This window comes from Dermacentor variabilis, chromosome 6 (genome assembly GCF_050947875.1).
Source record: "Dermacentor variabilis isolate Ectoservices chromosome 6, ASM5094787v1, whole genome shotgun sequence".
Taxonomy (NCBI): domain Eukaryota; kingdom Metazoa; phylum Arthropoda; class Arachnida; order Ixodida; family Ixodidae; genus Dermacentor; species Dermacentor variabilis.
This window is the reverse complement of record NC_134573.1, coordinates 83,251,370-83,266,345: the sequence shown is the minus strand read 5'-3', so window position 1 is coordinate 83,266,345 and position 14,976 is coordinate 83,251,370. Positions and strand designations below refer to the sequence as shown.

Genomic DNA, 14,976 nt, shown 5'->3' with positions numbered 1-14,976 from the left:
TCGAGGTAATATATATATTTTTTTTTGTTGGCTTCGGATTTTAGGGGGTCAGCTTAGAATCAGAGTCGGCCTAGATTCGAGTAATTACTGGCTGCATCACAGATCTATACAGGAGCGTTCTTTTCCTTTCCTTTACTAATGCGTGTGCTGCCATGCCAGAATGGAACGCAATGGCAAGTAGACAAACTAGAAGGCATCTATCTCTTTTCATATTTGTCAGTGTGTGAAAAACCCACGTGATTTGTCAAGATTATTAGTTTATGTTAATCCATGACCGTGCATTGCACATTTAACTAATTATGCCTGAAAGCTTTTTTTATTTCGCTTCATCTTGTGCACATTTTAGTCCAGCCTTGACAGCACGTGCAATGTATATGCTTGTCATCACAGCTGCGCACTTACCCGCCGTGGTTGCTCAGTGGCTATGGTGTTGGGCTGCTGAGCACGAGGTCGAGGGATCGAATCCCGGCCACGGCGGCCGCATTTCGATGGGGGCGAAATGCGAAAACACCCGTGTGCTTAGATTTAGGTGCACGTTAAAGAACCCCAGGTGGTCAAAATTTCCGGAGTCCTCCACTACGGCGTGCCTCATAATCAGAAAGTGGTTTTGGCACGTAAAACCCCAAATATTATTATTATTACAGCTGCGCACTTAGCCACTGTTGCGTGATCACATCTTTTTGCATCTTTTGCTTATGCACCGACCATAACAGAAGGTTACCCTATAAATATTTTCTTGCCTTCTTGTCCATGCGCTCAAAATGTGCTATTCTTTCACGAGTAATGCACAATTTAGTACCATTATACTTAAAAACCTATATGTAGCTGCTTTCACTGTTCCTCTTTCTTTCTTTCTTTCTTTCTTTCTTTCTTTCTTTCTTTCTTTCTTTCTTTGTTTAAACATACCTTGCAGGCCTAGTGAGAGACATTGCGTCAGGGGGTTAATGCACAAAGAGTTGTTAATGCACATTGCGGTAAACTCCGTTATATAACATCTATATGCACCAGAATTTTGCTGGGAAAACACACACACACAGAAAAAACACTGTACTGGGAAATACAAGGGAAACAAAAAACATACTGCACAAATGCAGAAGAGAAGAGTATAGAGAAAATGATAGAAAATAACAAACTTGCATAATGCCAGAATACAACAAGGTACACTTATATAAACAAATGTAGTGTACCAACAATACCAATGCACCGTCAATAAGCAGGCACGGTATGTACTCTTCTTTGTTTGCAACATGATTTGCTAGGATATGGCGGAAGCTATCGTAGTTAGTCACAGAGGCAATCTGATCCGGGAAGTTATTCCAGAGGCGGATGGCACGTAGAAGCGCAAAGTTATTCAATGCATTTGTTGAGCTATAAATGTGGGCATAGCAAGAATGATTATGTAGTCTGTGCGATGTGAGACATGTTTTTTTTTATAATTTTATGAAATAGTGATAGCAAGGCAATGTCACAATGAATGTTCAAGTGTTGGAGTGAAAGTCCCTGTTTTATTCGTGATATACTGGATTGTTTACTGTAGTTATTTGAAATGAAATAGCTTGCTCTATTCTGGATTTTTGATGAGGGAACCAAATCGGACAGGCATATTCAAGTTGAGGGCTAACCAGAGTTATATATGGTAATTTGCAAATGTTCAAGGGTGCAGATTTCAAGCTACGTCTAAGAAAATCCTAGCGATTTGGAAGTAGTGGCCGAGGTTGTCCTAATATTGTCAGACCAGGGCAAATTCGGTGTCATTAATACGCCCGAGTACCGATATTGCATTGTACTTGATAGAGTGGAATTAGTAATGCTGTAAGGAACTCAGATGTACTAGGTTCACGAATAAACAACGTTACTTTGCATTTTGAAACACTTTGAAAAATACATGGCTGCAGCTTCTGCAGTCACCTAGTCTGGTTCAGAAATCGAATATAGTCCTAAAGTGTTTTTTTTTCCTCTCTCTTTCACTCGGCAACAGCATTGCCGCTCCAGTGACAACTGCCGTTTCCATGTAGCACTCGAGGCATGGTGGACTGCCCTTCGAGTGGCTGACATCGTCATGTCGTCCCACTTGCTCAGAGGTTAGCAAAACATTTGTCGTTCTTCCTGTGCCTGTTGCCCAGGTTTTTTTCCTAATTTTTCAGTTGCTGAGGTACTTTTGTTCATTAAACCTAGAGAAAGTGTGCCCCCCCTTTTTCTTTTATCTTTTTTTCTCTCTTTCTTTTTTACGGGAATTATTAGTTGTGTGTGTGTGTGCGCGTGTGTGTGTGTGTGTGCGTGCGCGTGCGTGCATGTGCGTGTTGTTGCCTCAGTGTGTTCTTTTCAACATCACAGAACAAACTTCTCACCGCCTCTTAATAGAGTTGCAAACATCTTTGTGCATTCAAGAGCTGTGCATCGAAACTGTCCTCTGGCAAACATTTTTAAATATGACATTGCATCAGCAGGGTTCTGAAATTTATAGGCCCTGAGTTTCTGCACTAGTGCTCGTACTATAGTCCTTTATAAGATGTGCACTATTTATAGTAATTCTTTATTCAGTCCACTTTGGTTAATTTGACCATGATGGGAGCGACAAGGTGATAGAATTTTCCAGAGGGTTGAATTAGGGAAAAGGCATAAAACAATGACCAGACCGTCTCCCTTCCGCTCCTCAAGTCGACTGCGCCAATGTTGGAGTATGGGAAGGAAGAGGGGTGCATGAGGCCAGCGATGGCATCGGGCATGCTGCATGGTGCGCGCAGCTGGCGCTTTCTTTCTTTGTTTTTTAATTCTTTCTTGCAATGAACTTGCAGTCCTGTTCCTTTTGGCGCATGCACCCAGTAACCAGATCTAATTGTTGTAAAGGGTTTATTTCACCATGAAACAGAAACAAAAGTTCACAGCGCATTGGCTGCTCAATGTTATATTTGAGATCTTGTTAAAAGCAGTATCGTTATACGTAGGTTCAGCTTTAGACTCTTTAAATGCTGTGTTCTGGATATGAAACACCCGTACGTTAGATGCGCCATCTACTTAGAAGTTGGGTTAACTAAAGCTTTATGGTAGGTTTTGTTCATATGCAACAGATGATACAACAAAGTTTATCACTTGGCATTGCTTGCATCTCTCCTTGTCCAACGTGGCAGACTGGCACAAAAAGCCAGCGAATATTTTTTAACAATGCAGAATATTAGGAACTTCTTGTGAACACTGATTCAGAGGGCTTCGAAGTTGATTACAAGGTGTCTTTGGGGGCCAACGGCGGCAACGAAGAGGCCATATTGCCTGAGGAACGCTAACTAGTTGAATTAAGATAATTAACTAGCATAAGTTCTTATTTTTCTTTGAAATTGTGGATGAAAAGATTGCAAAATGTTCAGCAACATATCACCAATAAATAGCATTTGAATTTAGAGCTTGCTAATGTGTTACCTTGAAATTGAAATTGTTACATTTCTGAAAACCACCTGGTGCCCAAAGGCTGAAAAGCAGCATCTTGTTGCTGTCCTATGACAGAAATTGTTCCATTGCCATCTTGTGATCACAATGATGACGATGCTGGCTGAGAAGGTAAGCTGTTGCAAATGCAGCAGCATGGTTGGGTTCATATCCAGCAGCATTGCACAAACAAATTTTGAGCCAATTAGAAAGAAGCAACATGTGTTACTATCAGGTAAATACAATAATTGTTCATTGTAAGTTGCAATTTTTTGCTGTGTTGTCGTTCTTTGGTGGGCACAAACTAAGCGTTTTTTGCTCAGAGATAGCATATTCAAACGGGACATGGTATCTAGAGCTTTCTTACTTAATTTTAGGCCAAATTCAATTAATAGCCACAATCTTGTTCAGTTTTCTGAGCTGATTTTAAAGATGCAATTAGTCTTTTTTGTGGAGTAAATAATTATGAAAATAATTAAAAGTCCATTGCTATTATTTGTGGAGACAATAGGTAAAAGAAAGATTGGGCAGAAAGCTATAATAACGCACGAGTGGACAGCACACTCTTTAAAGAGTGAAGGGCTGCAAGCAGTTTTCAAATCTGACAACAATTGTTAATTTAGCAGCTCATCAAAGTTCGTTGTTTACAATATGACTACTAGATAACAACAAAATAAAATAAATTTAAGAAATGTAGAAAAAAAAAGAGAACCTTCTTGCAGCACTTCAAGCTTTATGCATTTAGCTTTGTACAGCAAAAAATTTTTCACACGCTTTTTCTATGTAGTCACTCAGCTCGTGGAGTTGCAGTGGTGCAAAAACTAAGCAAGAAGAGTGGCTCTTTCAAAGACCGGCAAGCACAAGAAGAACGGCAACCGCACGTCGTGCATTCTTGCGCATTCATCAGTTAAAATGCAGCTAGCCGAGGTGATATAAAACACCATTTCGACTAAAATACTGATCCAATATGCGTTTAAAATTTCCGAGATCATGCATCAGTCGCTGTAGACTCAGAAAATAACATTTTAAAAATAATTAATTCTTCATGATTTTTCGGTCTCGTAAGACCCTCCCCCCTTTCAGTGCTGTTGACTAATGTGTTATCTTGCCATGCTGCCTGTATAAAATTATGGAAATCCCACTCTGCACATTTTGCAGTGCATGTGATCTTGATCTGTGATACTTTCTAGTGAATAAATACTTCAGTGAATAAATACTTCACATATTATGAGGGCAAATCAGAAATTCCTTGCCTCTATTTTTCTTTCTTTTTATTCTTCTTTTTTTTGTCAAATTACAGCTGTAAATGCAAAGTCAGCACATTGATTCTTAGTGGTGGACCTTTCTTGGACCGGACCGACCTTATCTGCCGGTAACTCCACGGCACAGCGCTGCTGTCAGTTGTTAAAGATGGCGGTTGTGCTCCACACATCCACGGCGTACAAGCAACGAAGTGTGGTTCGTTTTCTGTGGAGCAAGGGACGAACGGCCACACGGAAATGCAGCCCATGTATGGGGAAAGGTGTCTCGCTTTGAGAACAGTGAGGTCGTGGTGCTGTGAGTTCGCACAAGGCCATGAAGACTTGCATGACAATGAGCATTTTGGGAGGCCCCATGCATCGCTGACTGACGACACAGGAGCACCTCAAATTTAGTGCTGCAATGGGACAAATGGGTCTGAACTGGTGTAGGGACCATATGGAAAAATAGTGCAAAGTATGTGGAATCGTAAGTGTAATTACGATTCCACATAATAAATAAAATTATAAATAATAATAATAAATAAATAATATAAATAATAATTATAAAATATAGGGGCAAAGGCTTTCTGATTCGCCCTCATACAACTTCAACTGATGAATGTTTTGTGCATGTGAGTACTTCGAGCATACAACTTAATCATCTTGATCGCGCACCCAGGCGGTGTGCTGTGGTCACTGGTTGTAGAAACGGGCCACTCCTTTTGTTCAGTGGTAAATAGGTGCACATATAGACACATTTCATTTCATATAAAGTTACTTTCTGTGATGTAACGTTTACTTACCCTAGGCTTAATTAATGTTACCTTGAATTTCATGGCGCACATGTTTGTCTTTCTTTTGTTTGTGGTGCCCTCTTCTTACTTTCAAATGCACGGGCAGTGACAGAAGTAATGTGTTAGCTGGGCTGGTTACTAGACAATTTAATCTTTCCCCTAAACTTCATACGGTTTACGGGTTACCGAAGCCGTGGAATGCAGTAGCAGTGATGGTAGTGGCATCTTATGATAATTTGTCCTACTACAATACGTTAGTTTTTTTATGTTGCATGAGTGTTTTCTTCAAAGGAAAATCATCAAATGACAGCATATTAACGATTATGTCGCCACGAACACTTTAACCGAGCTGTAATGTAGAACATGATAGGTCACTGCAGTATTATTTTTGTGCGCTTCCTAGTTAAACACTGAGTCAACAGATGTCGCTGTGAGCGTTGTATCTGCCATACACCTCTCCAGTAATCCGGTATTGGGCCAACGGCAGTACATTTATGGGCAAGCGAAAGCTCTGTAATGTTGACATGTAATATAGCAAACAGTGCAGAAAGAGCACAAAAGAATAGGAGAACAGAAGACATGGGTGAGAGAAATCCCTTTAGTCTTTGTAGCATTCGCTGCTCTTTATGAAACGAAGTACGGAACCTGACAATGAGCATTACAAAGCAGCAATTGATGTCCGCGTTGTCGCTGTGTTTGGCCTATGACTTCAGGTGCTGAAATCTCATTCTGTGACCTGGGCGGCTTTGGGCAGAACGCTCTCTTTGCTCAAGTGGCCGTGCTCTTCCTGGCAGACTTGTGCTGCCTGTCATCCCGTTTTTTCCAGGTAGGTGTGGCAGTTGTGGTGAATAGAATTGTGATGACTTGTGCACTACAGTGGACCTCCGCTCACCGCTTGTGGTTCAATGGCCGTGGATTTTTGCTGTTCCTCCACTATAGGGCCTCTCATAGTTCTGGCTTTGCTTTGGAATGTAAAACCCCACGAATCACAATGACAGTGATGCTTGCACTTTGCAGCTAATGCAAGTAAGTTGAAATAGCACCAGTTGACACTTGGAGCACATGTCTCACAAGCCAAAATGAAAAACAGGATTGCAGGCCATGATTGCAAAACACACTTGCGAGACACCTGTAAGGGACACTTGACTTTATACGGAAAAAACAAAAAAAACTTGCGCGTGGGACCATCTTGTGTTTTCTCGTGGGCTCAGTCATATAATGAAAAAGTGGCCATGTGGATATGATTGCTAGCCTCATTATAACCAAGCTGGATTGTGCACTTTGCTGCAGAAGCTTATGGACCAGAGGATCTGAGATCTCGGCAGCCTTAAAACAACACCTGGTATTCAGATTTTTGGCCTTTATTGGTAAATACGTAAAGCATAGCATTGTGGGGTTTTACTGGTTACGGTCATAAATTGATTGGAAATTCAGGATTTCTTCAGATGCCGTGGTCTGTGAACTTTCTTAGATTATCGATAGGTGCCTGCAAGGGCTAACATTCCCAGGCTATGGGGCGAAGAGCATTAGGTGATATTCAAGAAGCTCTGAATCATTGAAGTTTGGCAGAAGCATTTTGTCATCATGCTCACATTTCAAAACATGTTTTATGGCAACTGAAGCGTAAGTGCTTTATTGACCAAGATTATATTAGCCTCCCATAATAATGGAAGACGTGGCAGGGTCTCTGGTAACTGTAAAGGTTTCTTTTACAAAAGGCGCTAAGACACGGAGTATAAATGTTTATTATTTATCTATTCTTAAAGGGACCAGTAAAAATACAGTTTACTTTACTTGCTTGCTTGCTTAATTTTTCACAATGGATGTATAGTCTCTTTCACTTCTAGTAATCACTATCTACATTCCATATGTACCCTTCACCCCTTTCTTTTTGGAGAATTGTTGTTTCTTTTTTTTTGCGGACACTCATTTAATTATCTAAACTCTCTTATCCCTTAGTTGTATTGTATATTGTGTCTGTTGCAGTGCAGAACTCTTTCCAAGTTTCTATGTTATAACAGCAGGAAGCAGAATAAGAAATGGGTGTCATCTGATCTTTTGCAAAGCCTACGGGTGTTTGAGGTAGTCTCGGCGTCAGTTAGTTAGGAGAAGGAGAAAAAAGATAGGGAAAGATAGGGAGGTTAGCCAATGAGTTACAAAATGTAACAGGGAAGCAGCGAAGAAGATATTGAAACACCTACGCGCAACTCAACTGCGCTTGCGAAACAGGCAGTACTTTACAAAAAAATTGGAGGTAATTGTGAGCAAAAACGCTAACACCAAGGAAGAATTGGCCAACTTCTTTCCTTTATTCATTATCTAGAAAAGGTTTGTTTTCTTTCTGTCACGCTCATGGATCACTGCTTCTGTCTGTAAAATTAAGGTAAGCCGTGGTTCCCACCCTTCTTCTCTTCACACAGAGCCGAGGTGCCTTGCCGCAGGAGAGTGAAAGGGCATTTCCTTGCACGTGCGTGCGTGAAGCCTGGGCCATGGCAGCTGATCTCATCGGTCGGAGGCACGAACACTTTGCCGAAGAGGTGCATGCCCTTTGCACTTGTTACACTGTGTTGGGATAAGAACGAGTTTGGTCCCATTTGATGAACTCTTTCAGATTTGAGACAGCCACTTAATAATATCCCTGAATAGTGCACATTTTTCAGGGCCCACATTCATAAGAAAGAACTTGCAGGAGAACTGTTTGTAAGAGAACTTGTCAGCTAATCGTCATGTTGGATATTGCCGAAGTCGGCGAGCCAGTGGCAAGCAGCTCTTATGACCAAATAAGCTTTTTAAACTCTTTTTTTAACAATTCTATATGAAGGAAAATTAGAACAACTTCTTCACTTCTTCTGCTGGCCATGGCGAGTACATTTGTACAAAAATATTAATGAACTGTTATTTAAGTTCAATTCATATTGGTATAGACTAGAACCTTATTGATACTATCCCGTTTCAAACAATGTCCTGGCACCAACGTTCGCAGTCGAGAACACCAAAAATTACCCAGTAGAGTCACGCTTCTTTTTTATCAGTCGATGCATTCCCGAGAAACGCAGTCTTTTGGCATCAACGTTCAGAACGTCGCCAAAGTGTGATCATGTATGTTTTTCCACCAGCTGCTAGATCACATCTGAACAAGCAAAGGCGCAAGCCATGCGTGTTTGAGGACAGTAGGAGCCCCACGGCAGCTTCCTTGAAATAATCGCCCACCTAGTCGTGCGAAAATGCCGGCACACACTGTTCCCTCTTTTGATCCCAGCAAATCTCCTCGCAGGCCATCACACGTCACAGATTACGCGTTCACAGCTATCGCCGCTAAGCCTATTGCGGTACACACCTTCACTTATCAATCTCACAGTGCATGTGGCATAGTGGCGTTGGAAGCATACTACACGCTTTTAAAAGGCAATAACACAAACCCACCGCATTCTCTGCTGCAGCTGGCACGAAGCGAGTGTAAAATTTTGCTTTGGTGGCATCGTATTCTGGCGTGGTCTACCAGCTCAATTTCGTTTCGGTTTCCCGCCGCCATCTCAAAACAGTACGCAACAGGAACACAACATCTTGAGTCACTCGAGTCCGACCAGCTCGACAATGTGCCAGTGTCTCGTGCCACAACAATTCTCACAAATTGGGTATATCAAAAATTTACGCCACATTTTTCCCACTCAAACAAGCTGATCAGCCAGGCCAAATATGAAGTGTGCAAATGAAAGCTAGAAGAAGCTGCAAAAACAATGATATACTTGTCTCTTGGGCTGCCAAGGCCCCAACCAGCTTGGCACACATTGTCGTCTCATGCTGTGAAAGTTTGCGCAAAACTCCCCAATACATAGGTATCAGCTACAGTAGATACTGCCATATTTTTAGTGACTTTGGGCCATGTGTTTTCTCAGTTTAAATGTTTTTTCTCGCATTTTTTTCCATAACGTATGAACAAGGTTCTGCTGTAGTAATTCATTAGTTATTAGATCGCTGATATATCCACAACTGAAAACTCGCTCCAGCATATCAGAAATGCTACTATAGGCTATCGTTTTCTTATGTGTAAATCAAAATTTTGATGCCTCAATCTTATCGCAGCATTATGAAACTTTGGTCATTACTGGGTTACTGACAGCACTTGAGTGTGTGTCTACAGTACCCTCAGTACATTCTACAGAAAGTAGTCAGAATTCGTCTTAGCCAAATTATTTGCTTGAGGCAGTGTATTAGCGTGTGGCACTTTCCATTATAGCTCAAAAGAAATCCTTTGCATTGCCAATGCAAAAGATGGTGGTTGAACAAAAGATGTCTCAGGGCGCACATTCCTTGTTCGACCAGTGTCGGTCACTTCATCTCTATCATCCTGTGGACTTCTGTCTTCCTTGAATGCAGAAGTTATCACTTATCACGTATGCGATGTGAGCGATAGGTTTTGTACCGTCAACCTCTGATTTTTCTTACTCGCTGAGGCCGCAAAAATGTCCCAAAAATTGGGCAGTCCGAAAAACTGAATGCATCCCTTTTACTACCCCCAAGAGCTCAAGTTGTCGCAGGCACGTCCAAAATAGCTCGGAAGGCCTGCCGCTACATTTATAGGCGTATCAGTGCTCGTACTCTGACAGTGACAGGGGACAATGGGTGCAAGCTTGCATAATTAAAGAATACATATTGTGTATCGTGACAGTTGCCAGTGTTTACTCTTGGTATGCTTCACCTCGTAACACTATTGTATTGTGGCGAAGCTGAGTTTTGAAAACCATCATATGCAACGCGTCGTGCTTTCTGCGCGTTGAAGCCATCGGTGTGGATTACAAAGGTGGAGTCGGCGCCATTGCTGGCAGCAGCGAATTCTTTCAATGAAAAACGCGGCAGCGAACAGCAGCAGGAAGCTTGGCAGTGAACGTCAAAGCAGCTAGGCCTAATGATTGCCATGGTGATTGCTGCGGCTGCCAGCGGATCAGCTTGCAAAAGCGCTGGTTCGAGGCTGCGTGATAATTAAAGTAGAGGTGATAGTGGCTTCAATTAATGCTGTTTCGAACCTCCTGCCACGGCAAAAAGTCGGGAAAATCGAACGGTGAAGGGTTTTGGGGTCCGAAATATCAGGCGTTCTTATACCTTAGCTCTATGAGGTATGTGGCAGTACCGCAAGGGCATCCGAATCATCGGGCATGTCCGAAAGATTGGTTGTTAGCTGCATGTGGTTTCATGCAGCTCTTTGCTTCGTGTTAGCACCTTGCTGCACTTTTCATCCCTTTAGCATTGTCAACATGTTCTGCCTTTTGTCTCCTCAACTAATTCCTCCTGTTTTGTTTTATCTGGCTTTTCTTTCTTTTCCATCAGGCATTTTGGACCTACGTGAACTTTGTGCTTGAAGTGGTCTGCCCGCAGTCCAGCAGGGACCTTGAACTGGACCTCAGTGAGTGAAAGTTTTGTTTGTGTGCATGTAAATTGCACACAAACCAGTACACGCTGCATGAGAATAAATTACTGATGACGACCATCTGGTGCATGTATACAAATAGCCTTTGAGGTTCATTTCCCATTGCATTTCTTACCTCTAACCAGCTGCAGTAGACTTCTGTTAGTTTGAGTCTGGTTAACTCGATTTTTTGGTTAATTCGATCCCAACCCAAGGTCCCAGTTGGCATCCATGCAGTTCTCTGGGCCCATACCTTTGTTATTTCAATCCTAAGGCTAGCCTTCACCAGATAATTCAAACTTGACCAGTCAGCATGTACCTTCCATACCTCTATGCGCTTTATTGACTTTTTTTTTTTCGAAAGAAATTAGGTTGTAAATTGCCTGCACAGTGCAGTCGAATACAAAACTGGAATGGCGTTCATATGCTTTACTATATAACATGACTGTATTGCTGTGAAGCTGATTTTAGGAAACCGGCCATCATTGTGCAACACATATTAAACCCTTGGCCATTTTTCTTGCCAAAACATGGAATGTGCATTGGATTTCTACTTTGCTTAAGAACTTTAATGTAATTTCTGTGCAAGTTTTCTTCCTTAGGCACAGAGAAAACATTTGCGCATTTTGTTCGGGAGCATGTTATAATCAGGCCAATACTGCCAAATGGATCAGCAATGTGTTCTGATGTTTTTTTTTTTGCATCTGGTTTAACTTGACTTACCGGATAATTAGATCAATTTCACCAGTCTTGTCAGGGTCGCAAATACTGCCAAATGAATCAGCAGTTTTGTGATGTTTTTTTTTTTCTGCACCTTTTTAATTTGACTATAACCGGATAATTAGATCAATTCACCAGTCTTGTCAGGGTAGAATTAACGGAAGTCGACTGTATTGTGTTCAGGTGGCCATACCAAAATTCTCGAAGATCATGCAAACCAGGAACGGTTGTGATTGTCTGGGCAAATCACTCCCATCTCGGTCAGCCATGCAAACTACTGCAAAGTAGGCAGGTGACTAAGAAGCGTACAAGGCAGGCACATGTGTCCTGTAAATGTTGTTGTGACTTTAGAAGGAATTTGATCTTGTTCTATTTGTTCCTGTTACAAGACATGTTCACCGCTGCAGAAAAACGGCAGCGAAGAGAGACATGTTTAGTTGTGACTTCTGTTTTTTTTGTTGCATATCATTCTAGAACTATTATGATTTTAATGAACATTTGCTGCACTGTAACAGGTAGGCTTGCTGTTTGCAATGCAAAGTTAGAGGTTCAATATCATGTAGCTCTTTAAAAGCATGTCAGAATGTTTTCAGTGAGCAAACTGTGCAAAGTACTACATTATTATAGAAGTATACAAATATTGCCTAGCTTCTAGTGATCATGGCTTAAAGCTGAAAAGGAACATTTGAAGAAAAGGGCTGTGACAGGACAGGCAATTGTCTTGTCTCATTTTTTTTCTCATCGGCTCGGATTTTGCTTTAAGCTGCATGTAGGTCATTATCGTCTAGGCTAAAGATTTTTTGCGCAAGGTATTGCTTGAAGCGTAAAGATTCAAGTCAGAGCCTGTCCTGCCTCCCTGGTGGTAGCGTGGGCCTCATTGGTGGAACACTGGGACCTTAGTGGCCTGATAGCATTATGTATTGATGGCATCCTTAGATAGCCTGATAAGAGCAAAATTATGCTTGCAAACATGGTTCCGTGCCATCTTTCCGCTAACTCAGCATGGTTCCAGCATTGCTTTGACCGCTGTTACAACTGCACGTAAGCTTGGGCACAATTTGTGTACATGTGTTCACAGCCATTTGATTGAGGTAGTAAACGGACATTTGTGGCGCTTGCAGATGGCTTCTGCCTGTCTTCATTTTCCGTAAGCGTGGAAGAAAGTGACCGAGCTGCGTTCTGCTTGTGGATTCTCAGTGCCATTGCAGAGGCCAGCAAGGATTCTCTCTGGAGCACCAAGGTATAGTACAGCAAAGAAACATTGCAGTAAATTGTAAAGATGGGTGTTGAACCTCTTCACTCCTGCTAAATGTTATGAAGTTACTAATAGACTCCATGTTTCAAAATCCCAGTCCACCGATTGGTCAAAAACTACAGTAGATTTCTGCTGTCTGTTGTGTGCTACTTGTAGGCGAAAAAACTGAGCACAGAGATAACAAAAAAAAAATTGACTGCACTCCAGGCATTTTGAATGCTCTTCTTACGAAATTCTTACTCTCTAGCGATGGCTATGCAGATTTGAATATGGCATACCAGTGAAGTTGCTGCTGTGGTTAGAAACGCCACAGCTACCCAGCATTTGATTTGAACAAAAGAACAGCATGCAGCAATTAAGGATCATGTTGGCAGAAATAATTTTAAGTATAGATAGTAGCAATGAGGGCAGTCCTTTGATTGCTACAGTATAGTTTGTTTGAATGGCTTCGTAGAAGCTAACCAAGAAATCTTCATTAGATGTCTAGATCATTTAACTGAATTTTGTTCCTTACCTCCCTTCTTAACAGTCTTAATAGCGCATAAGCTTCTCATGGAAAATATCAGTAATCACACTACTGACGAAAGGTTGTGCAATTACTCGCCAAGTTGTAGAGTTTTGCGCGGGCAAATATAACATCTCAGCCAGCTTGCCCCATGAACAGGCGACCTCCCTGCCACTACATTCATTTTGATATGCTTGCATTTGTCTGCCTACAGGGAAAGTGCAACTATGCCACAGCCCAGAAATTTGTGATGGCCGTGACAGCTGAGCCGGTAAGCATGCAACTTCTTTACCTGAGGATCTTGCTTTGTCGTCATGACTTCTTTCGTAATGATCTGCCCTTTTTCCTTCTCGTTTTTCAAGTTCTTTTTCTTTTAGGTTGAGTACTTCTTCCAATGGCCAACTGAAATTTCTGTGTTCAGTCCTGCTTCCATTACACACAGAATGCAAATTAAATGCTCATAAATGAAAATGAACCTTTCTCCAAATGTGGCCGTACGAGTACGAGGCTTTTAACTGCAGCATAATGTTCTGTACACAATGTTGTTTAACAGCAGTTTGTTTTGGTACAGGCATTTATGCAACACTGCTTGCCCAGTTATATTGTGGTAACAGCTCTAGTAGACGGGTGTTGAGCTGATTGGTCGCTATGGTCATAGGTTTGATTCCGTGCCAATGGGAGTGTAATCGCAAAAGCACTTGTGTAATTAGTTTCGATGCATGCTAAAGAACTACTCAAGGGGCTAAAATTCATTTGGAGCCCACCACTGTGCCATCTTTCGTATACTCGCGGACAACTTTTCTTGGCTATGAAGCGACGGCTGCGGAAACTAAGCATGCCTCTTTCACCGCTGCTGAAAGTAGTCTGCAGTTTTGTTTACATTTTCTTACGTCGGAAATAGAAAACAATAACTTTTTGTTTTGTTTTTTACAGCACCTAATTTTAAATGCTACGTAACATTCATCAGTCAGCTATTGGTATTTTATTGTATATTTAGTTTGCTCTTTCGAGTTTTCGCACACCCGTGACCGTTGCATGTTTTGCACATTCATAAAAATGCAAAATGATGCCCGTGTCTTCTGGTGAGTGTTCGTCCGTTGCTGCCCCGCAAATGAACTCCCTGAGAGGCTGTTGACCAACTTTAGCAAAAGAAGACTGTTGAAGCTCACAAAAAAAAGCTTTTGCAGCATCTGCAGGGAGACCAAGCAAACCCATCTGGAAATGTAACCTTTGGCATGTAAAAACAGGTGAGCGAGCTGACTACTACGTCGGCTCTACCGATGCCAGCGTCGGTTGCGCGTCTAAGTCCTAACCGACACCATATGGCTACTTTGGAGCTCTGACGCAGGCTGCGATGCTGGCTGTTCAGAACTTGGTAAATATCAGATTTGAATAAACATTGATTCACGTCTAGTTAATTGTACCTGTCTTCACTAAAGTAAAAATGTTGTGCGAGGTTGGCAAAACCGAAACCACTGCCGAGCGCGCCCAGACTACATTGCATACAAGTACAGTCGTGTGCAGAAGCTCCGCTCCCGTAGCTTTTGCTTCATAGCCAAGAAAAGTTGTCCACGAGTTTAATTAAGCTGTTGCTTTGGGATATTGAGCAGCATCACTAAGTGATTGGTAGGGCATAA

At 41.8% G+C, this 14,976-nt stretch overlaps 1 protein-coding gene across 2 annotated transcripts in view; it reads left to right on the top strand.

The window, feature by feature from the left end:
* LOC142584905 (protein MMS22-like) overlaps positions 1 to 14,976 on the top strand; it is a 170,891-nt gene that overhangs the window by 63,220 nt on the left and 92,695 nt on the right. For both annotated transcript variants that reach the window (XM_075695241.1, XM_075695242.1), the window contains exons 7-12: positions 1,979 to 2,081; positions 6,169 to 6,281; positions 7,876 to 7,992; positions 10,781 to 10,856; positions 12,701 to 12,819; positions 13,554 to 13,610. In XM_075695241.1, the coding sequence (XP_075551356.1) occupies positions 1,979 to 2,081; positions 6,169 to 6,281; positions 7,876 to 7,992; positions 10,781 to 10,856; positions 12,701 to 12,819; positions 13,554 to 13,610 (585 nt within the window). The remainder of the gene's footprint in view (positions 1 to 1,978; positions 2,082 to 6,168; positions 6,282 to 7,875; positions 7,993 to 10,780; positions 10,857 to 12,700; positions 12,820 to 13,553; positions 13,611 to 14,976) is intronic.